The 24,830-nt window shown below is 40.8% G+C and overlaps 1 protein-coding gene across 1 annotated transcript in view; it reads right to left on the bottom strand.

Annotated features, from left to right (window-relative positions):
* Positions 1–1,443: 1,443 nt before the first annotated feature.
* LOC145515391 (uncharacterized) overlaps positions 1,444–24,830 on the bottom strand; it is a 674,380-nt gene continuing 650,993 nt past the window's right edge. The window contains exons 8-9 of the mRNA XM_081515667.1: positions 2,314–2,397; positions 1,444–1,512 (exon numbers count right to left, since the gene is read on the bottom strand). Coding sequence (XP_081371793.1) covers positions 1,444–1,512; positions 2,314–2,397 — 153 coding nt within the window. The remainder of the gene's footprint in view (positions 1,513–2,313; positions 2,398–24,830) is intronic.

Genomic DNA, 24,830 nt, shown 5'->3' with positions numbered 1-24,830 from the left:
TTTGGCTCTCTGATAAGCATTTACCAAAGGCACTCTCTACCGTTTCTACACTGCTGGCAGTGTTCCTAATCAGGTCTAGGAAAACAGCAAGTAAACTCAGGACTGGCTATTAGACTGATGTGAAATTTAGTCAAAAGAGTCTTCCCAGGGCTCATGGACTTCTGAACTCAACCTTTGAAATGGCTTCTTTCCATCCCACAAAGTGGTGGTCTATTTAGAACCTACATAAATAAAGGCAAAGGAAGCCGGGCTGGAAAGGACCCAGGCAAGAACAAAGCAGTGAGATGGAGCTGCTGCCAACACATTTTGTGATGTTCAGGGAGTGTTTTGTTTGTTTGTTGTTTTAATCTTTGGGTCAAAGGATACTCCTCTTACTTGGAACTGATGTCAGCAGAGGGGAAGTGCAGACCTTAGTGAACATGAAGTACAGAAAAGTCAGTCCCAAGAAGCTTGGGTCAATCCCCTGCTACGCCTGCAAAACGTCAACCGCGCTGAGAGCATGGGCAGGAGACTTCCTGTTCCACTGGGAGTTCGTACTCCAAAGACAGCTGTCTTGGCAGGACTCACCGCCAAGGCAGAATTACCAGGAATTGGTAATAGAAAATAGAAAAAAAATAGATACATTTCCTTTTAAAAACTACAAAAGCTCCAGCTCTGCCCACATATGTAGAAGTTGGAGAGAAAAGACCTATTGAAAGAACTTTTGTTTGTTTTTGACTTGTCTTGACAGTGACTGTGGTTCATCCTAGTGGTTGGATTGTGTGTGGTCTGGAGATGCACCAATAACTGTAGCAAAGGACAGGAAGGTGACTGTTATCCCAGGTAGATTGGTGCTTCTGTTAAGGTGTGCCTGGCAATTGTCCTTGGCATTCTCGCCAAAGTGTCGAGAATGGTGTCCCTCCCTGCATACAACACTTCCCAGCTCTCACTTCTTGAAATAAGCAAATTGAGCATGTGTTTCCTCTAAGTTTATCATGTGTATAGTGTTTCATTTATTCATTCATTCAATTCATTTGCATTTGTTGAGTACTTGCATACGCAGTAAACAAAATAGGTTTAAAAAATCCTTGTTCTCATGAATTTTTATTAAATTAATTCTGATGACAGTCCCATGAGGCAGGTACCAGTATGAAGCCTTCTTTACATTTGATTTGCTCAAAGTCACAGAGCTGGTGATCCCGGGTATCTTGATTCTAAGAACCCACTTCTTAACTATCTAGCTCTACATTCCCTGGTGGGACTGATGGGTGTGATTTCAGGTTCAGAACAGTAGCAGTTCAGGCAAATACTGTAATTTCTCTTCTGGAGTCAAAGTCTTTCATTCTACAAGATAGTTTAAATAACAAATATGTTTCGAAGAGGGAGTGTGGTGGTTGGATTTCAATAAGATGTTGAAGATGATCAGATTTTGCCACCCTAAAATATGCCACTTTCACATAAGGATTACTTTGAGTCAAAGGCAATTGAGAAATAGCAGGTGTAGGCAAAGCTCTCTGCCTTCTCTCTTTCTGTCTAAAAGTAGCACATAAACTTTCCTTTGTAAAAGTAACATAAATTTTTAACGGTGTCTTGCTTTCCCATACCAGGAAGAAGATGACTTTTAATCACTGGAAAAGACTCTTAGTAATAGAAAAGGCACCAACTTGAGTTAGTATAACACACCTTACCAAGGAACTCTTAATTTTTCACTAATTTCCCCCATATATTGACCAGCTCACAATTTGTGGCCCAGGGAAGCCCAAAACCCTTCACCTTTCTCTTGTCACTTTCCCAGTTAATCACTCTTTGTTAAAATGTTCTACAAGTCTCAAATGCGGTTGCTTCTTTGGGTCTTCACTTCTTATCTCTGAAGGCCTCTTTATTCACAGTAATAAACCTTTTCTCTGTTTACCTGTCTTTTTTATTTTCTCAGTTTAATTTGCATTACCCCAGGCACTAAGATAAAAGAGATGAGGAAAAAGGTTTCCCTTCCCCTACAATGTAGATGACTGAAAGCTCCCTCTTCTAATACGTTCTGATAGGCAAGGGAAGGTGAGACAAAGAGCTGAGAAAGCGGGACAGTGAAAGGAGTTGGAGAGGACAGCATCAAGATCCACGTGAAGACCAGGGAATCTCAGATCAACATCACTTACCTCAACATCTTGCCAAGGACCAATGCCACCAGGGCCAACCAAACAGTTCAAAATCTGGATTTTTATCAACCATTTTTATGAGATCAATTTGATTATGTCACCCAAATAGCTCAAGACAAAAAGAAAGAACAGCCAACAGACTCAAATTGAACTGTTCAGCAAGAAATGAATTCATTCTTACTTTGCCAACTGGCTTCTCAAGCAGAGGGCTTGCAAAGCAGATGGGAGTTATGCTGCTGTACATCGAAGGTTTCCATTGCTGTTCCTATGAGAAAGGAAACAAAGAGAGATTTCAGGGACTTGGCTGGCTCTCCTACTGCATGAAGCCATTCTCCTGCTTCTCACAACAGTGCCTCAAGCACTTAACCATAATGGTCATCACTTGAAATACCTGAGTCAGCGTTTTTACGCAGGCATCTTCAGCTTGCAGTCAGTGTAAACTCATTTAACCTTGTGCAGGGGTACATTACAAAACCTTTTATGACATTCTGAAGAAATATTGACAGAAGTGCAGAATATTTTCAGCCTAATCTGCTAAGGTATCTTGCAGAACATAGATTAGACTATGTGAATCTTTTTTTTTTTTTGGTTGTTAAAAAAATAACACTACACTAAGTATCTCATCTTATTGCATAAAAACACTGACCACAGCTCAACTTCTGGTTTTCAAACCTCTGATTCTATATGGAGTACAGTCCAAAATTCTCTACCTGCCTTTTAGAACACTCCAAAATGTGGCTCTTTTTCCCTTTTTCGCTTTAGTTCCAACTCTCTCCTATAATTTAACCTAAACCTCAAGCCTCATTTGGCCAAATGTGTTTTTCTTCAGTAGATTCCAGTCTATGCCTTTGTTTATACTGCTCCTACTTTCTAAAAGATCCTTTCTTCACTATCTGTCTATGATTTTCCACCTGGCCTAAAAAGCACAGCTCAGATTCCCTAAGAAACATTTCACTATATTCCTCCACTCTGGCTATAATCAAAATAAACTTCTCCCGATCACAGGATTCACATACTATTATTAGGATACTTGTCACTATCTGCTGGGAAGTGACTTACTGAAGACAGGACTCCTGTCTTTGTTATCTTTCTATCCTTTACAATCTAACACAGCTAATCTCATGCATAGCTCTAGTCTGAATGTTTCTGTCCCCCCAGAATTCATATGTTGAAATCTTAAAGCCCCTGAAGGCTTCCCTGTTGGTCCAGGGGTTGGGACTTCACCTTCCAATGCAGGGTGCTGGTTTGATCCCTGGTCAGGGAGCTGAGGTCCTATATGCCTCGCAGCCAATTAAAACAAAACATAAAAAAGCAGAGATGATATTGCAACAAATTCAGTGGAGACTTTAAGGATGGTTCACATTAAAGAAAAAAAATACCTTAAAAAATTCTAAGCCCCAAATGGAGATGGGATTAGGAGGTGGGGGCTTTAGACAGTGATTTGGGAAATGATTGGGATTAATGTCTTTGTAAAAGACATCCCAGGGTGCTGGCTGGCCTCTTTCCCATGTGAGGATACGAGGACAAGTCTGTGCCCTGGAAGAAGACCCTCACTCAACTGTGCTAACACCCTGATCTTAGACCTCGAGTCACCAGAAATCTGAGAAATAAATGTCTGCTGCTTATAAGCTCCGAGTCTGTAGCATTTTGTTAGAGCAGCCTGAACGGACTAAGACATAGATACAGGTGCTTTCCATGACAGTACTCTTGCCTTTTGTCAGCTGAATCTTTTGTTTATGAAGAAACACCCCAGCCTATCCGGCTCTCTCCAGCCCTCAGCTCTCATTCTTGCTAAGCACATTTTTCAGTCTCATTAAAGGAAATATCAAGATACTTGTTATTGAAAAAAAAAAATCTTAACCGTAGGTACCAACAACCCCATAAAATAAAAATGACCTTTAAAACGGAATCAAGCAAGTATTGACCCATCCCCGCCTCCTGCTGTCCATTAATTGGCCAGGTTTCTTGAGTGAAAGAAAGATTTTTTTCAGTGGTCTTAGCAAAGGAATGGAGTATGACCCTCTGGAATCTCTACCCCTGCTGTTACTAATTATCTTACTCTGGGCAAATTACTCGTACTTTCGACAAGGGTGGCCCTGTCTGTAAATGTGGTTCGCGTTATTTACACATATCTCGCAGGGCATTTTGAGACGAATTGTGGAGCTATCTGTGGCCTAGAAAGGCAAAGCATGATTCCTGGGGAAAAGGCCTCTGCAGTCTACCCCCAGGAGAAGCCATTCAAACCTCTGACTTTCTTCCTCTGGTCTAGAAACAGGGGTGATAGTCGAATTCCAAGGCATATGGCTTTCTGTTCATTAGGAGTGAAGCTGAGACCAGAAACTCATTTCACAGGTCATGTTCCAGCCATCAAAGTTTAATTACTACCAAACCCATTGGCCCAGGTCCCAACCACCTTAGGGCATGCAAGAAAGTTCTAAAGGATCCGGTTACCAAATCCCACCTTTCAGAGATAAAAAGACATTCATTGAGTGGCACCAGAGAAAAAGCTGAAATACATCAACTGAGACTGTGACTTTTTTTTTTTTAATGAAAATAACAGTTCAGTGCTGATGATCAGGACACATGACTCAGTTTCAAGGAAGTCAATCTGCAGACATAGTAGATGAATTTGAGGAACTCTGCCCTTCCCTCTAAGGTTGGTCCAGTTGCTATGGCAACAGGTAACTAGTTTTCTTAGGTGGATGTGCAGCTTGATTTTCTTGGGACCAAAGAGTCCCTTGATATGATTGCACTGGGTATATTTAAGACTGAAACAACCTAAGAGACCCAAAGCATAGATCTCTTACCTAGAAATTATTTGTGTGGTGGGAAAATATGTGACGATTCTGGGCCATATATAAAAGGATATTTCTGAAATAATGGGTTCACATACAAAACACAGAATAGTCAGGGGCATGCTGTTATGACTAAATTGTTGTTGTCATTCAGTCTCTAAGTCATGTCTGACTCCGACACTCCATGGACTGCAGCACACTGGGCTTCCCTGTCCTTCACTATTTCCTGGAGCTTGCTCAAACTCACTTTCATTGAGTCAGTGATGCCAGCCAACCATCTCATCCTCTTGACATCCAACCTATGTCACCTCCTTCTCCTCCTGCCCCCCTAAATAGTATTTCCCTTTCCCTTTCTCCTGTGGTCATTTTAGGCTTTCCAATACGGGGTTTGTTGTTGCTATTATTTGGGTAGTTGAGTGGCTGGGCGGCTGGTATTGGGAGCTGTTCCCCATCTAACCTACTGTTTGCTCTATGTGGGGACAGGGACTCTGAGGATGGTCTTAAAGTGGAATAAGAGAAACTCTGGGAAAAGTCAAAGCCTCAGGCAAATCTGGCCATCCTCTCCAGCTCTCTGCAAGATAAGGGCAAAACTGCCCCTTTATCTTCTTCCCATAATAACTTCAGAGCATTCTCGAGAAGCTACAGAACTGCTGAGAGCTCTCTGCAATGACAGGTACCTGGGGTTACTTTTCTAAGACTGGATTCCTAAAAGGAGACCAAAGAAGTGGTTAAGACCATGAACTGTAATTACAACCTTCAGTGTTTACCCTGGACTCTGGAATATAAGGGCAATTCCTGGTGCCGAAGGACAGAAATAATCCAGAATTTTGAGGAGGAAGGAAACAGGGATCACCTGGCAGCTCAGCTCATTGACAGATCAGTGCAGGCGGCATCTGCCCAAGGGGGCGTCACTGGGTAGTTCAAACAACCCTAATAACTGAAGAAAAGAATGTGTCTTTGCTCAGAAATCTCGATTTTTTAAAATTAATTTTTTATTGGAGAGTAGTTGCTTTACAGGGGCTTTCCCAGTGGCTTAGATGGTAAGAATCTGCCTTCTATGGGGGAGACCTCGGTTCAATCCCTGGGTAGGGAAGATCTCCTGGAGAAGAGCATGGCAACCCACTCCAGTATTCTTGACTGGAGAATTCCATGGACAGAGGAGCCTGGCGGGCTACAGTCCATGGGGCCTTAAAGAGTCAGACACAAATGAGTGACTAACACACACACACGTACACAGTGGCTTTAAAATATTGTGTTAGTTTCTACTGTACAGCAAAGTGAATCAGCTATATGTATACATGTTTTGTTAGTCCTACAGTTTTGTCCGACTCTTTGCAACCCCATGGACTGTAGCCCTCTAGGCTCCTTTGTCCGTGGAATTCTCCTGGCAAGAATACTGGAGTGGGTAGCCATTCTCTTCTCCAGGGGATCTTCCTGACCCAGGGATCAAATTTGGGTCTCCGCATTGCAGGCAGATTCTTTATCGTCTGAGCCACCAGGGAAGCCCCGAATGTATATATATACCCCCTCTTTTTTGGGTTTGTATCCCATAGAAAACACTGACGTGGATGTCAATCAACTGCCTGTACCTCCTCCCCACACCTCAGGGCTGTAAACAATGTGTTCTGTTTTGAGATGCAAGCAGATTCTACTTCAAAGGTGGCCAGCCCTCTATCTATCCTCAACTTGTCACCCATTCTTTATCCAGATTAAAGATGACCACACCTTCCATCTACAGAGTGCTCCTAAAGGACTGAGGACAATTTTACCCCAAAGGATCATGAGACACTTCTATATTGCACCTTTTGAGGAAATATCAAGTTACTTTTCCCTGTAATTAACACCTATGAAAACACACTCTTTTTTTTATTTTTGGTCTTTTGAATCATTTCTTTAGAATATTTTTCCAGGAGTAGGGTACCTATGCCAAAGATATGGACATTTTTATGGCTCTTGTGATTTACTATCTATACTGCTTTTCAAAAGGATTGGGCTGGTTCACACAGCTACCGTATGTCATATGTATATCACATATGTATTGCATATATGTATACACACTTTTTTCAACACAGCAAACCTATAAGCAGTACTTTCAAAAGTTGCTTCTGGGACTCAGGACATTGAGGGGAATATATTTCAAACATTTAGTGGGAACCAGGGAAGGGAAAGTTTCTAAAAGGGATGTGATATAGATACATAGAGAGGAGGGGCCAGGCCCCCTTTCTTGGGCCCCTCTACCCTCTGTCCCCCCAACCTAAGGGTTGGGGCCAATCAACAGGAATCTGGGTTCACCCCACCCAGGCCAGCCGGAGTTCCTTCTTAGCAAGGGTCAAGCACACAGACACAGAGGTGAGGTGGCCTTGGGAAGGGAGGAGAGCTGGGTGGAGGGCCATTAAATGTTGACTCATTCAGGCTTGACCAGACTTCCTCCCTTTTTCCACACTCTAGTACAATTTTGGTGAACTGAAGTAAACTGCACGCACTGCTAAGTGTTCCCACTTCCTTTGGGTTATTATCACCGACCCACACCAGCTCCGGTATACGAAAATCCCCTCCCCTCAAAACTTGTGAGCAGAGAAAGGCTCCTGGGGAAGAACAGACTTGCAGGCATTCCAGTTTTTAAGTTTCTGGGTGGAATCCTGGGAGAACCTGACCTGCTTAAATATTCTTCAGTGCCTCCCTCAATACCCATTTCCCTTAAATGCTCCGCTGAACCTTTGCATGTCAATTTCTAATTCTTAGATATTTTACATGTTGATTTTTTAAATGTCCCTTGTGCTTTTTTCTTCCTTTCCTATGTTTTATGCATCTTCAGTACCACCTGTGCCTACCACAAGGCTGCCATTACAAAACACATTAAAACAAGTGCCTTCAAAATGCTCAACAACATTAATGAGACTTTTGAAAGTGGCACATCCCCCTCACCACAGTCTCCTCTCTTCCTGCCAGCCTTTATCCAAATGCATATATATTTAGCTACAACATCACTTGCATTTCTCTGAACATCACATTATGTATGTTCTGTGTTGTTATGTAGTTTTAGGGCTGATAATATTTAGTGATTACATCATGTTCCATCAACAGGATGGAGTATAATGTCATTTACTATCCTGATACATATTTTATTTCCATTTTTTCACTCTAATTTTTTTTGAAGTCTTTAAAACAGTTCTATTGATACAATTCACGTGCCATTCATTTCACCTGTTTAAGGTGCACAGTTCAATATTTCTCAAAAAGAAACCTCACAAGGTTGTGCAGCCACTGTTGTTGTTGTTCAGTCGCTCACTCACGTCTGACTCTTTGCAAACCCCATGGACTGCAGCACACCAGGCTTCCCTGTCCATCACCATCTCCTGGAGTTTGTTCAAACTCAAGTCCATGGAGTCAGTGATGCCATCCAATCATCTCATCCTCTGTCATCCCCTTCTCCTCCCTCCTTCAATCTTTCCCAGCATCAGGGTCTTTTCTAGTGAGTCAGCTCTTCGCATCAGCTGGCCAAAGTATTGGAGCTTCAGCTTCACCATCAGTCCTTCCAATGAATATTCAGGGTTGATTCCCTTTAGGATTGACTGGTTTGATCTCCTGGCCATCCAAGGGACTCTCAAGAGTTTTCTCCAGCACCATAGTTCAAAAGCATCAGTTCTTCAGTGTTCAGCCTTCTTTATGGTCCAACTCTCACGTACATACATGACTACTGGAAAAACCACAGCTTTAACTATACGGACCTTTGTTAGCAAAGTAATGTCTCTGCTTTTTAATAAGTTGTCTAGGTTTGTGCAGCCATTCAGTTCAGTTCAGTTCAGTCGCTCAGTCGTGTCCGACTCTTTGCGACCCCATGAATTGCAGCACCCCAGGCCTCTCTGTCCATCACCAACTCCCAGAGTCTACCCAAACCCATGTTCATCGAGTCAGTGATGCCATCCAACCATCTCATCCTCTGTCGTCCCCTTCTCCTCCCACCCCCAATCCTACCCAGCATCAGGGTCTTTTCCAATTAGTCAACCCTTCGCATGAGGTGGCCAAAGTATTGGAGTTTCAGCTTCAACATCAGACCTTACAATGAACACCCAGAACTGATCTCTTTTAGGATGGATTGATTGGATCTCCTTGCAGTCCAAGGGACTCTCAAGAGTCTTCTCCAACACCACAGCTCAAAAGCATCAATTCTGTGGTGCTCAGCTTTCTTCACCGTCCAACTCTCACATCCATACATGACCACTGGAAAAACCATAGCCTTGACTAGACGGACTTTTGTTGGCAAAGTAATGTCTCTGCTTTTAAATATGCTACCTAGGTTGGTCATAACCTTCCTTCCAAGGAGTAAGTGTCTCTTAATTTCATGGCTGCAGTCACCATCAGCAGTGATTCTGGAGCCCAAAAAAATAAAGTCTGACACTGTTTCCACTGTTTCCCCATCTATTTCCCATGGAGTGATGGGACCAGATGCCATGATCTTAGTTTTCTGAACGTTGAGCTTTAAGCCAACTTTTTCACTCTCCTCCTTCACCTTCATCAAGAGGCTCTTTAGTTCTTCTTCACTTTCTGCCATAAGGGTGGTGTCATCCGCATATCTGAGATTATTGATATTTCTCCCGGCAATCTTGATTCCAGCTTGTGCTTCATCCAGCCCAGCGTTTCTCATGATGTACTCTGCATATAAGTTAAATAAGCAGGGTGACAATATACAGCCTTGACGTACTCCTTTTCCTATTTGGAACCAGTCTGTTGTTCCATGTCCAGTTCTAACTGTTGCTTCTTGACCTGCATACAGGTTTCTCAAGAGACAGGTCAGATGGTCTGGTATTCCCATCTCTTTCAGAATTTTCCACAGTTTATTGTGATCCACACAGTCAAAGGCGTTGGCATAGTCAATAAAGCAGAAATAGATGTTTTTCTGGAACTCTCTTGCTTTTTCGATGATCCAGCGGATATTGGCAATTTGATCTCTGGTTCCTCTGCCTTTTCTAAAACCAGCTTGAACATCTGGAAGTTCACGGTTCACGTATTGCTGAAGCCTGGCTTGGAGAATTTTAAGCATTACTTTACTAGCATGTGAGATGAGTGCAATTGTGCAGTAGTTTGAGCATTCTTTGGCATTGCCTTTCTTTGGGATTGGAACGAAAACTGACCTTTTCCAGTCCTGTGGCCACTGCTGAGTTTTCCAAATTTGCTGGCATATCGAGTGCAGCACTTTCACAGCATCACCTTTGAGGATTTGAAATAGCTCAACTGGAATTCCATCACCTCCCCTAGCTTTGTTTGTAGTGATGCTTTCCAAGGCCCACTTGACTTCACATTCCAGGATGTCTGGCTCTAGGTGAGTGATCACACCATCATGATTATCTGGGTCATGAAGATCTTTTTTGTACAGTTCTTCTGTGTATTCTTGCTGGGTGCAGCCATTACCACAATGTAATTTTAAAGTATCTGTGTCCCCTGCCAAAAGAAACCCTTTACCTATTAGCAACTCAGCACCATTCCCCCGTCCCCTTCCCCCAGTCCTAGGCAGCCACTAGTCAACTTTCTACTTGTATTTTTGCCCATTCTAAACATTTTATATAAATGAAATCATACAATATGTTGTCTTCTGTGATTTTCATCTAGTGTAATGTTCTCAAAGATTATCCATGTTGTAGGATAATATCATCACTTCATCATTTTTCATTGTCCAAACAATTCCTTTGAATGTATATACCACATTTTATTGATCTATTTATTCATATGAGTTGTTTTTACTTTGGGGCTATCATGAATAAGGCATTTATGAACATTCACGTACAAATTTTCATTCCTCTTGGTTATACACCCAGGTGTGGAAATGCCAGATCATAAGATATTTCTATATTTTACATTTGAGGAACTATCAAGCTATTTTTTCCCTGCAATTAATACCTATGAAAATATACTTTTTTTGGTCTTTTAAATCATTTCTTTACACTATTTTTCCAGGAGTAGGGTTCCTGTGCCAAAATTATGGACATTTTTATGGCCCTTGCTATTTACTATCTATACTGCTTTTTGAAAGGTTAGACTTGTAATTATAAGTAAAACACAATATCTAAAATAAGTTTACACAACTACCATATATCATATGTGTATCATGTATGTATACACACACTTTTTTCAACACAGAAAACTTTTGAGGAAGATGCCACAATTAATCTCATATTTATAGATGAAGATACCAAGGGTCATAGAGATTGGAAACTCAAGTGTTAGATGACCAACCAAAGCAAAGCGATACCTCTTTTATGGGATTCATTGGCTTCAAGTGTCTGAATTCAACATGTCACTGGTTTCAGTGAGTAATTGCTGACTATGTGTCTCTCCTGTAATTTCTTCAGCTTGTGTCACAACAAAACAAGCATGGGGATGGAGTCAGCGGCACGGGATCAAATTCCAGCCCCATAACATGCTAGTATGGAGATCTAGAGTAGGTTGCTGAATCACTAAGCATCAGTTTCCACAAACATACAACATGATGATACCTACGTCATAGGCTTATCTGGAGGATTTAAATTAAAATTCAAGTCAGCAAAGAAACTTACATAATAATGCTCAGATCATTTTTCATGTTAATGACAATGGTTTATTGTTATTCTTCCTTGGTACCCTCTTCAAAGTGAAATATTAGGTATCTTCAGTTCCCTCTAATAATTTAATACATTTTCTTCTCTACTGTCAATCAGAAAACTATCCTCTGAGTTACTATAACTTAGCTCTATACTAAATGTATGACTTTTTATATAAAATATTGATTACATAAGCAATATCAAGGTTTATAAAAGTGTTTCAATAAAATTTATAGCAATTATAGATTTTAAAAAATTATAAAAGGCACAAGTAAGTTATTTAGAAATTTATCAATTAAGTTTAAATGGTATATTTAATTTTAAATTAAAAATATTCAGAACTTTTAAAATTATAAATTATAATTAAAAAATTAAACATTTAAAAAAATTAAACATTTTAAGTAAAACACAAAGTCTAAAATAGAAATATTTTAAATATTAAAAAATAATCAATCATGAGTTAATAAAATAAGCATTGTCTCATAAACATAAATGCTTATTTTAAAAGTAGAAGTCTGGCTCTGAGGATCTTGTGAACAAGATAATAACGATAAAGCAAAAAATAGCTGTGGTCTCTCATTCTGAAGTGTTCAATTTCAGAATAGCTTCGACACTCACTTGGTATATGACATCTTTGGGGTTCCACATTTCTTTAGCAATAAAAAGTATAGTATATAATTTGCTTTTTTTAAAAAAGAAGATCCAGTAAGGCAATGTATCTGAAAACAATCAACAACACATAAAAACTGTACAGCTTTTTGATACATTAAAACCCAGGTGTGATAGTTACACCATACAATTTGTCCATTCACTTGTATGATAAGAACCCTAAATTATCTAGGAGTTCAGAAAAAATAGGAAGGAAAATAAAAATGCAAAGTCACATCTATCCAAACGTGGGAAAATATCACATAAAAGAAGAAATAGTTCTCTCCCTTGTATTGACCTCCCATATATCACTGGAGGTCAATATCATATGCAAAATGATTTAGGAAGTAGGCTCATAAAATAATCATAGGAACTTTTACAGGAGGGAGGGAAGGATGCTGTAACTTGCATCTTTGCAGATGGGATCTGCTTGGTGACCAGAGGCAAATTTAGGGGAAAGTATCAATAGGTAAGAGGCAAGTTATAAGCTTATTTCAAAATCATACATTGCAGTCCTAACTCCCAGCACCTCAGCATGTGACCGTATTTAGAGGTAGGGTGTTTAAAGATGTGACTAAGTTAAAATGAGATCATTGGCGTGGGCCCCAATCCAAATAACTGCAGTCTTCATAAGAAGAGACAATGTATATACAGATGCACACGTAAGGAAGGTCATGTGAAGACACAAGGAGAATATGGCCATCTGTGAGCCAAGGAGGGAAGTCTCAAACCAACTCTGGTGACACCTTCAGCTCAGACTTTTAGTCTCACGGAACCGTGAGAAAGTAAATTTCTGTTGTTTCAATCACCCAATTTGGCAACCCTAGAAAATGAATCCCCTGGAGGAGGTAATGGCAACCTACTCCAGTATTCTTGTCTGGAAAATTTCACGGACAGAGAAGCCTGATGGACTGCAGTCTATGGGGTCTCAAAGAGTTGGACATGACTGAGCAACTGAGCACACACAGAAAATGAATAGAAGGCTTCCCAGCAAAAACAAAGCAAAACAACAAACAGATTCAATATCAGGAGGAAGGACTTTTAGCAGAGAAGTTTTTGGGGACTTTGAGGCAGTTAGGTGGAGCTAGTGGTAAAGAACTCCTGCCAATGCAGGAGACATCAGTTCAGTTCAGTCGCTCAGTCGTGTCGGACTCTTTGCGACCCCATGAATTGCAGCACGCCAGGCCTCTCTGTCCATCACCAACTCCCAGAGTCCACCCAAACCCATGTCCATCGAGTCAATGATGCCATCCAGCTATCTCATCCTCTGTCGTCCCCTTCTCCTCCTGCCCCCAATCCTACCCAGCATCAGGGTCTTTTTCCAATGAGTCAACTCTTCGCATCAGGTGGCCAAAGTACTGGAGCTTCAGCTTCAACATCAGTCCTTCCAATGAACACCCAGGATTGATTTCTTTTAGGATGGATTGATTGGATCTCCTTGCAGTCCAAGGGACTCTCAAGAGTCTTCTCCAACACCACAGTTCAAAAGCATCAATTCTGTGGCGCTGAGCTTTCTTCACCGTCCAACTCTCACATCCATACACGACCACTGGAAAAACAATAGCCTTGACTAGATGGACTTTTGTTGGCAAAGTAATGTCTCTGCTTTTCAATATGCTATCTATGTTGGCCACAACCTTCCTTCCAAGGAGTAAGCGTCTTTTAATTTCATGGCTGCAATCACCATTTTCAGTGATTTTGGAGACCAAAAAAATAAAGTCTGACACTGTTTCCACTGTTTCCCCATCTATTTTCCATGAAGTGATGGGACCAGATGCCATGATCTTAGTTTTCTGAACATTGAGCTTTAAGCCAACTTTTCCACTCTCCTCTTTCACTTTCATCAAGAGGCTCTTTAGTTCTTCTTCACTTTCTGCCATAAGGGTGGTATCATCCGCATATCTGAGGTTATTGATATTTCTCCCAGCAATCTTGATTCCAGTTTGTGTTTTTTCCAGCCCAGCGGAAGCAGGAGACATAAGAGATGCAAATTCTATCCCTGGGTCAGGAAGATCCCCTGGAGGAGGAAATGGTTACCCAGTCTAGTATTCTTGCCTGGTAAATCCCTTGGACAGAGGAGCCAAGGGATTTGGCTATAGATCATAGGTGGGCTACAGATCATCTGGTGGGTTACAGATCATAGGGTCACAAAGAGTCAGACACGAATGAAGTGACTTAGCACATGCACAGGCGGTTGGTATAGGAAAGGTTTCCAAATGAATTGGATATTGCCTTGACTGGTGACAAAACAGAGGCAGATGTTTGAATGGACAGCATTTTGTACATCAGTACTGAGCAGGCCCTGGGGATACTCAGGTGAATATGATGCTGTTTTACTGTCAGGGAGCTCTCCCAGTCTAGTGGGAGAGGTGAACAAATAATATTCAAAGGAGTAGTGCACATTTAGGACATAGATATACAGAAGATGCAGTTGGAGCAAAGGAAGAGCAGCTAGCCCAGCCAGGAGAGGGGTTCCTGTGACCAGAAGGTTTCTGGAGGAAGGTGGCACAGGAGCTGAGGACAGGAGGACAAAGTTAGGTAGTCAAAGAAGTGGTATGGGGCAGAGTGCATGGGGACTGTGGGTTGCTGGGGATAGAGAAGAGACTTATGGTGTCAAAGGAAGAGAACATGTCATGAGTGCAAGAGGTATGCAATATAAAGAAGTGTTGAGTTTTTACGTGCTCAGTCACTCAGTTGTGTCTGACTCTCTGGGACCCCATGGACTGTAGCCCACCAGTCTCCTCTGTCCCTGGAATTTTCCAGGCAAGAATACTGGAATGGGTTGACATTTCCTACTCTACGGTTTTTATGTGAACCACAGATAATTTGGGGCTGGCAGATCTTAAAGAGTGAGACAGAGGTAGAGCGAGATGACTCTGGAGAAGTAGGTAAGAGGCCCACGATACTTTTACAACAATGTATGAATGGATTTGCTGGGCAGCAGACAGGAGCATGTATTTAAGAGGAGGAGAGACTAGGAGCTTGGCAAATATTTAGGCCACTGTGGTCACAAACCAGGAAAGACAGAGGTATAGAGAGTGAGGGAGTGGAGACAAGGGGCACAGACTATAGACTCCAGGAGAAGGAAAGGATGTGATGAGAGTACAGCTGAGGGCTAGTTTGTGTGCCTCAGGGTCTGCCCCGGGCACCAAAAGGCTCAAAGAGCACTCCCCACTGTGGAGCCCTGATTTTAAATGTCTTCTTCATTGATGTAAAATTTGTACTACACTTTGGCCTTACCCTGCCTTCTTGTCTCAATTCGAACTTTTCGCGGCCACCAAATATTTTTGCTTTCTCCCACACACACACCCTGTTGTGCAGTGTGTCTGCCATTCTGCTAAGAATGACATACACATATGTGCACAAGCTACTAAGCATTAATTGTACAATTTCAGGAAGTCAGCAGACAAGTTCAATGCTCTTATACTGACATTTAAATCTGACATTGTACAATATAGATATAAATGATAAAATTCATACTAACAATTTGATTTAATATTTAATATTTGGCAGACCACAAATGGAGCCAATAGCCATGGGCATAATTCTCCCAAAGAGCAAATAGGTGGTACAATTTCAAGTGCAGAGGTTAGGAAGCCCATCTTTGGATTATCTGCACTTGAACTTTCTTTTCTAGGGAAAAAAATATTCATTCTGTAATTAACAGTAAAAATTTTAATGTATGAAATTCCCTGAGAGAGATGGCATGTTGGATTTAATTCACAAGAAGAGAGAATAGGGCTTCCCAGGTGGCTCAGAGGTAAAGAATTTGCCTGCCAATGCAGGAGATGCAAGAGATGAGGGCTTGATGCCTGGGTCAGGAAGATCCCCTGTAAATTCCAGGCAAGTTTTCTTGCCTGGAAAAATTCCATGGGCAGAGGAGCCTGGCCAGCACCACACAAAGGTGGTTGCTGTTGTTTGGTCATTAAATTGTGTCCGACTCTTTTGCAACCCATGGACTATAACCCACCAGGCTCCTCTGTCCACAGGATTCTCCAGCAAGAATACAGGAGTGGGTTGCCAGTTCCTCCTCCAGGGGATCTTCCCGATCCAGGGATCGAACCCACGTCTCCTGCATTGGCAGGTAGATTCTTTACCACCTAGCCACCAGGGAAGCCCCACACAAAGATTAGTTTCTCTCAAAGAAACAAAAGAAATGGAATTTACAGTGATAGTAGAGAGGACACATGCCAGGGACATTTAATCTGAAATTTTATTATGAAAGGTAAAACTGTAAAACAGATAAATTATAGGACATTGTATATGGCAATAGTTCATTTTCTTTCATTGCCGTGTCTACCATTCTGTGACTATATCACATTTATTTTCCTGTTTCTATTAGCCAGAGCTGGTTCCTGTTGCTTGCAAATAAGAACTTCATGAGACATGTGGAAAAACCTGGAGAGCAGTGTTATAGGTTATGAGTAGCAGGGAGAGACGCCCTGATGCCATTATATAACCACCTTGTATTGATTACTTTCTAATCAGATATTGTAACTAAGTGTTCACACACACACACACACACACACACACACACACACTCCCCTAGATCTATAGTTAAATAGTCAGAGGTAACCCCAGTTAATTATTCTTACTCAACAGTGATATGCCAGGCATTGAATTAGGCAAAATCCTATGAAGTATGATTAGTATTTATGCAAACTGGGAAACTGACATTTAATAAACTGAAATAAATGGCTTAAGATCATCTATATAATGACAAAGCAAGAATTTGAACCCAACATTGTCTGCCTCCAAAATCTATGCTGCTCATCAACAAACCATACTGATAATTTCTCTTTCTGAGGCTAAGAAAAGAGCTGATTAATTTATGAAGGACATGTAAATCAGATCCTGTTAACTCTAAATGATATCAAGCAGCACCGGCCATCTTTTAGGGTCCCTTATTTTCCCCAGTGTATGCGTAGAGCATCCAAAGCAAGGTGGTAGGTGTGATTCAGAAAGGATGAACATTCCATGGAGTGATGAGCATGACAAACTGCTGGCCAATATTCTTCAGTTACTGGCAGACACTGATGCTATAGTCCAGCTCTGCTAAATAGGGTCTTAGGTAAAATGGCAATTCATATTCATAAAATATTTTACAGTCTTTCTAAAACGTTATAGAACACTGCTAGGTCATAAACAGCAATATATTTCTTCACCACCTACACTGGTCTTTCTTTGAAAGATGCCATTTTTTTTTTTTCAGAATGAGTACGGAGTAGAGAAAGAATATAATTGTTTCTGTTATGTTTCTTTGTTTTTTTACAGATAAATACTAAATCTGACTCAGTTCAAAATATTGAACTGATTTAACCTGTAAGAATTTTACAGATTATGAGACTGATGTGTTTTGGTTTGTTGGTTGGTTGCTCTTGTTCTGTTGGTGGTAGTTTTTTGTTGTTTGATTGGCACAAAGTGTTATTGGTTTAGGCACAATTTATTAAAATAAAGAGGATTCCCTCCTTGGGTGGAATTTCTCTTAAGTTTCTACCTGAAACACAGATCACATTGAAAGAAACAACTGAAATTGAATAGATTTGGCATGTGTGCTGTGCTTAGTTGCTCAGTCATCTGCCTCTTTTCAACCTCATGGACTATAGCCCGCCAGACTCCTCTGTCCATGGGGATTCGCCAGGCAAAAATACTGGTGTCAGTTGCCATGCCTTCGTCTAGGAGATCTTCCCAACCCAGGGATCGAACCCAGGTCTCCTGCGCTGCAGGCAGGTTCTTTACCAGCTGAGCATCCAGAGAAACCCACTAAGGGCATTTCTGGGCTTCCCTGGTGGCTCTGCACTGTGCCTGCGATGCAGGAGACACAGGTTTGATCCCTGAGTCAGGAAGATCCCCTGGAGGAGGGCATGGCAACCCACTCCAGTATTTTTGCCTGGAGAATCCCAGGGACAGAGAAGCCTGGTGGACTACAGTCCACAGGGTTGCAAAGAGCCAGACACTACTGAAGTGACTGAGAATGCACGCAAGCACGCACGCATGCGCGCACAAGGGCATTTCTATACACTATGCAACTGCAGTTATGGAATCATGTCTAAAGGCAACACTGGAATCCATTTAGAAATTGGTAGTAACAATCAACTCCCAGGAAAAAACTCTTAGCTGAATAGACCAGGGCAGAGTAGGGCTATAAGAACAGTTGAAGTATTTTCTCTTGGCTGCTTATTTAATTACATTGTTTCCTAAACCAATTTTATCTTGGAACACTCCTCTCTAAAAATTATCATCCAGCAGACAGTTACAGTATCATCTGCTGCCTGCTGCTTATAATTGACAAGTGATTGCTGGTACAAATCATATTTAATCAGTCTTGAAGAGAAGTGAAAACTGTGCCCTCCATCCAAACACGAAGCTAGTTTTTGGTGTTAGTACTTTTTTGCAGTTTGGGCTGATGTCAGCACATAAACACCAGCTGCTACTCCTGGGTGCGGGTAGGGGTCACTTCAGCTCACAGAATGTGGGCAGCTGACTCCTTCATACATTATGCCAGGTGAGCCTGAATACCTTCATGGACTTCATCCCCAGTCATGTTTGTGGGCAGGGAAACACCTTCCAATTGTTGGGAAAAGGCAGCTTCCTTTGGAAAAGGGCAGACACACAGCAAATGCAAAGCCCACCTATGCAACAACAGGAAAATATAAAACCCAGTAGTCATACTCAAGTAACACTTTCTTTCTGATCCTCAGTATTCTGAAAGGACAGTTTATTCTTCCTGAGTGTCTCTTCCATCTAATTTATAATCATAAATAAAATTACTTTTGCATTATAAAAGTGTACTTGATGGTTAAAGACAGATTGAAGTATTAGACAAACTCTTAATGGAGAAAAATCCATTTAGCTTTTGAATTGCTTTAAAAAATAATCTAAGAAACACAGAGGATGAGCCACCACTTCAGGTTTGGAACCTGGTATTTAGGTGCTTTATTCGCCAAACTGGTGTTTAGTTTCACTGAGTCACTCTCCTTCTAATTTTTTATTTCCCAATATATGATGTTAATGTATTTACTTAAAGTTTCAGGGAAAGTTAAACATATAAATTGAACATGGCAATACAGCCACTATATTCTTCTTAACCTTCTCTTTTTAATTTTAGGATTTACCTTTTAGTATCAGTGTATACATACAAATAGCAAAAAGAAAAGAGAAACAGAGGTTGATCCACCTTAATTTATTGTTACATTTGGTCTATTCCTGGACTCACCTTGACCTGGCATGATAAGAACTAAGAAATTTCTGTACCTAATCACCAAATAGATGAGAGAGTAAGGGAAAGCATGACAGAATTCATAGAGGAAGAAAGAGTTGTTTCACTAATGTTTGCCCAGGAGAGTCCTCTTGCTCTTTGACTGAATCTGAAGTCTATCCTCTATGAAATCTATTTGTTTTGGCTGAAATTTGGAATTTATCTAAAGTCAGTATTAGTCTTAACATTATCTAGGAATTCAGCTTAATATTAAACCTTGCAATGGATTAAGAGGATTTATTTGCTTGGTTACTTTTTAAAAGATTCCATCCACACATTTGAAATGTAGCTCTGAATTGTGTTAATTTAATGAAAATCATGGAATAGATGCAGGTGTTTATTTGCTTTTTGTAATCTAATGTCAGTCCAGCGCAGGTGTCCTGATTTCGAGGGTCTAAGAATTCTCATACACTCTGAAAATGAGCTTGATTTGAAAATAGCCTACACTCAAAGCAGCTATAAACTGCAGCCATGCCCATTTGCTTCAGCCCCCTGAAGTGTGTGTGTGTACAAATAAAAATGAAAATGACTAGAAAGAAGCTACAGTGATCAAGACATAGTACTGGCCAAAGAATGGGGAAAAAAATCAATGGAACAGAACAAAGAGCCCAGAAACAGACCAGCATAACTATATTCAACTCATCTTTGACCAAGGAGCCAAGGGGCAACACAATGGAGCAAAGATAGTCTTTTCAACAAATGGTGTTGTAACAAGTAGACACCCACAGGGAAAACAAAAAGTGAATCTAGACACAGACCTAACACCTTTCACAAAAATAAACTTAAATGGACCTAAATGTAAAAAGCAAAACCACAACATTCCTAGGAGATAACATAGGCGAACTAGATGACCTTGGGTATGTATGTCAATAACTTTTTTAGATATAGCATCAAAGGTACTACCTATGAAAGAAATAATTGATGAGCTGGACTTCTCTAAAATTAAAAACTTCGGTGTTGCAAAAAGCAGTGTCAAGGGACTGAGAAGACAAGCCACAGATTGGGAAAAGACATCTGCAAAGAACATACCTGATAAAGAATTGTTATCCAAAATATACAAAAAATTCTGAAAACTCAACAATAAGAAAACAAAAAATGGGCCAAAGATCTTAACAGACACCTCACCAAAGAAGATATACAGAACACAGATGGCAAATAAGCATATGAAAAGATGCTTCACATCATACATTATCAGAGAAATGCAAATTAAAATGAGATACCACACACGTATTAGAACAATCAAAATCCAGAACACTGACATCAAATGTTGGCGAGGGTGTGAAGCAACATGGGAATGGAAAGTGGTACAACCCCTTTGGAAGACAGTTTGGCAATTTCTTAAGAAAACTAAATATACCCTGACCATACAATCCAGCAATCACGCTTCTTGGTATGTACCCAAGGGAGTTAAAAACTTATGTTCACACAAAAACCCTGTACACAGATGTTAATAGCAGATTTATGCATAACTGCCAAAACTTGAAAGCAACCAAAATGTTCTTCAGTAGGTGAATGGATAGACAAATTGTGGTACTAGACAATGGAATGCCATTCAGTGCTAAAAAAAATGAGCTATGAAACCATGAAAAGACCTGAAGGAAATTTAAATGCATATTACTAGTGAAAGAAGCCAATCTGAAAAGGCTACATGCTGTATGATTCCAACTCTGTGACATTCCAGAAAAGGCTAAGCGGTTTCCAACCACTGATCTTTTTATTGCCTCCATAGCCTTACCTTTTCCAGAATGTCATAGAGTTGGAATCATATAGTATGTAGCTTTCTCAGATTGGCTTCTTTAGATGTCCACTGACAGATAAATGGATAAAGAGGTTGTGGTACATATATACAATGGAATATTACTCAGCCACAAAAAGGAACACACTTGAGTCAGTTTTAATGAGGTGGATGAACCTAGAGCCTATTATACAGAGTGAAGTAAGTCAGAAAGAGAAAAACAAATATCATGTATTAATGCATATATATGGAATCTAGGGAGCTTCCCAGGTGGCGCTAGTGGTAAAGAACCTGCCTACCAATGCAGGAGACATAAGAGACATGGGTTCAATCCCTGGGTCAGGAAGATCCCCTGGAGGAGGGCATGGCAACTCACTCCAGTATTCTTGCCTGGAGAATCCCATGGATAGAGGAGCCCGGCAGGCTACAGTCCATAGGGCAGTAAAGAGTCAGACATGACTGAAGAGACGTACCATGCTTGCATGCATGGAATCTGGAAAGATGGTACTTATGAACCTATTTGCAGGGCAGCAATGGAGATGCAGGCATAGAGAACACACTTGCAAACACAGGAGTGAGAAGGAAGATGGTGAGACAAATGGAGAGAGTAGCACTGAAACATATACACTACCATATGTAAAACAGACTGCCATGGCAATTTTTTGACTTAGGGAACTCAAATCGGGGCTCTGTGACAACTTAGAGGGGTGGAAAGGGATAGGAGGTGGGAAGGAGGTTCAAGAAGGGGGGCACATATGTATATCTATGGCCGATGCATGTTGACATATGGCAGAAACCAACACAATACTGTAAAGCAGTTATCCTTCAACTAAAAATAAATTAATTTTAAAAAATCAGTGGTTGCCAAGACGTAGGGAAAGGAATGAATAGGCAAACCACAGAGGATTTTTAGGGTAGTGAAACTACTTCTGTGTGTACTATATGTTGATGGATATATGTTATCATGTTATTATACACCAAGAATGAGCCCTAAGGTAAACTGTAGACTTTAGGTGGTTGTGATGTGTCAATATAAGTTCATCAATTGCCTGTTCATACAGTCGCTCTCTGCAAACATTTCCCACGAGGAGCAGGGTGAATTTATGATAACTGGGCTTGTTGAGACTATGCACAACTCCTCCTGCCAAGCCCGAGAGCTCGAGGTCAGTGACTGAGCTGGTATGATGGAATTTCCTTCATAATAAGATAAAAAACCAGAATCTGTTGTCTTCAGAAGATAGTAAGCACTTGCTTTTCATGTTTAATGGGGCCTTGGAGGTCAGGCCCAAATAGACGTTTCTACTCAGAAAGATGGATTCTGCTGGAGCGATTTTACATTAATAGGAGATTAAAAACAACAACAATAACAACAACAAATTCCGACTCAATGAGGGTAAAGGAAATGAGTGCTGAGAGAGCTGGTTTAGATCCAAATTTTTCCAACAAGCCAGAGAGTCTTGATCCAATTACTCAAGTGGGTCAGTGACTACATGTTGACATCCTTGTGTGATGTTTTCCTTTAATTTCCTCAAAAAATTTTGCTTGAAGTGTTTTTTTCAAAAACATTTATGTAATTATCATTATTTAGTTCTAGCCCTAAATTTCAAATCTTGTTAAACCAAACAACTTGACCCAAAAAGTCAATTCTGTGTCCTCCAAGGACCTTTCTAAAATTTATCTTTATTGGAGCATAGTTGCTTTACAATGTTGTCTTAGTTTCTACTGTACAACACAATGAATCAGCCATATATAAACATATAACCCTTCCCTTTTGGACTTTCTTTCCATTCAGGTCCCAGAGTGCAATAAGTAGAATTCCCTGTACAGTATGTTCCATTAGTTACCTATTCTATACATAAGGGCTTCCCAGGTGGTGTTAGTGGTAAAGAACCTGCCGGCTGATATAGGAGATGCAAGAGACTCAGGTTCGATCCCTGGGCTGGGAAGATTCCCTGAAGGAGGGAATGGAAACCCACTCCAGTATTCTTGCCTGAAGAATCCTATGGACAGAGGAGTCTGGAAGGCCACAGTCATTAAGGCTGCAAAAAGTCCCACACAACTGAAGCAATTTAGCATGCTTGCTATACATAGTATCAGTAGTCTATTTGTGTCGGTCTCAATCTCCCACTTCTTCCCACCACCATTCCTTTCCTCTCCAAGGACTTTTATGTTAAACATTAGTGACCCTTCCACAGTATGGGTCACTGGCTGTGTACTTACTATAACTGTTTTTCTCTTCCTCCTGAATGGGAATCCCCCCCAATCTCCCCTGAGGTCATGTTGGAAAAAGACATGGTCCTATTAGAGAAAGGAGCAAGGTCTGAGCAAACATAAAGAGAGTTATACATTGTCTTTGTTCTCTTTTTTTCTTGTAGCAGCAGACTCTGAGATTTTGAGGTGCTGCTGTCAAAGGAGGCTGGAGACATTGTTAGCCCTGGTTCCTGAGTGGCTCTATGGAGCAGAGCTTTCTGCTACTCAGCTCTCCATATGTTGTGTTGAGTTAAGCTAAATTGTGGGCTTATTTGTTATCACAGCATAATGTAGCCTATACTGATTAATATACTGGTAAACATGTTGAGACATATTCTTACTCAATAAGAGAGGAAAATCCTCTCTTATTAATCCAGAAATGTGTACACACCTCATCCATGTTTTCCAGGGAACACTTGTATAGTTTCTGACTTATGACTATGATCTCTCTGATTTTCTGTGCAAGTAACACAGATAAATGATTAAATGGGCCTCCCTGGTGGCTCAGATGGTAAAGAATCTTCATGCAATGCAAGAGACCCAGGTTTGATCTCTGGGTCGGGAAGATCCCCTGGAGAAGGGAATGGCAACCCATTCCAGTATTCTTTCCTGGAGAATTTCATGGACAGAGGAGCTTGGCGGGCTACAGTCCATGGGGTTTCAAAGAGCTGGATGTGACTGATCAACTAACACTAGAAATGGGAGGGGTCTCTTCTAACACCACTCCCCCTACCTCCCTCATCTTTCTTACAACTACTGCCAGCTACTTTCCCCCAAGTAACCAAGTAAATAATGGAATTCATTAATTTATTCAGCCAGTTATTTTTGAGAAAGGTACTTTCTGGATGTTCCAAATATAAAACTGAATTAAAAAAACAAGATACAGACCATCCCTGTTCTCATAGAGCTTAGACCCTATGGATCTTATATTATAGGGGAGGAATAAAAAATAAAGAAATAAGTGAAATGGTAGCTTTTTTAGAAATGTAAAAGTGCTATTAGCAAAAAAAACCAGGGAGGGGGATTATGGAGTGTCAAGGGTGAGGAAGAGTTGCCATAGTCCCAGTATTTATGACAATGCTTGGCACCAATGAATGAAGGCCATTGGTTCATATTAATGATATTTACAGGAACTCTCAGCTTTTATTTTGGATCAGCCCGATACGTCTCTCTGTATGTGTATAGCCTTGAGGACTTGCCCTGTTTCTCCTATTGCCCAATAAAGTAGGAATGGCAGGTGCTAACTTGGAAAACAAAGCTCAGCTGTCATTAGATATGCTCCTTAGACTCCTCAGATTGCTCACTGCCTTCTGTTCCCAATTCGACTTTGCCGAATATTGGTTTCATTTTTTCCCTCACAAGCCTCCTCTTGACTCTCAGTACTTAGTGATGATATTTAAAAGCCTGAGTTAATGCTCAATCCCATCCCCCCTCAAG

The sequence above is a fragment of the Giraffa tippelskirchi genome, chromosome 1 (assembly GCF_054371585.1).
Source record: "Giraffa tippelskirchi isolate mGirTip1 chromosome 1, T2T-mGirTip1v1.2.pri, whole genome shotgun sequence".
NCBI lineage: Eukaryota > Metazoa > Chordata > Mammalia > Artiodactyla > Giraffidae > Giraffa > Giraffa tippelskirchi.
The sequence above is the reverse complement of the archived record's forward strand: the minus strand, read 5'-3'. Positions and strand labels throughout refer to the sequence as shown.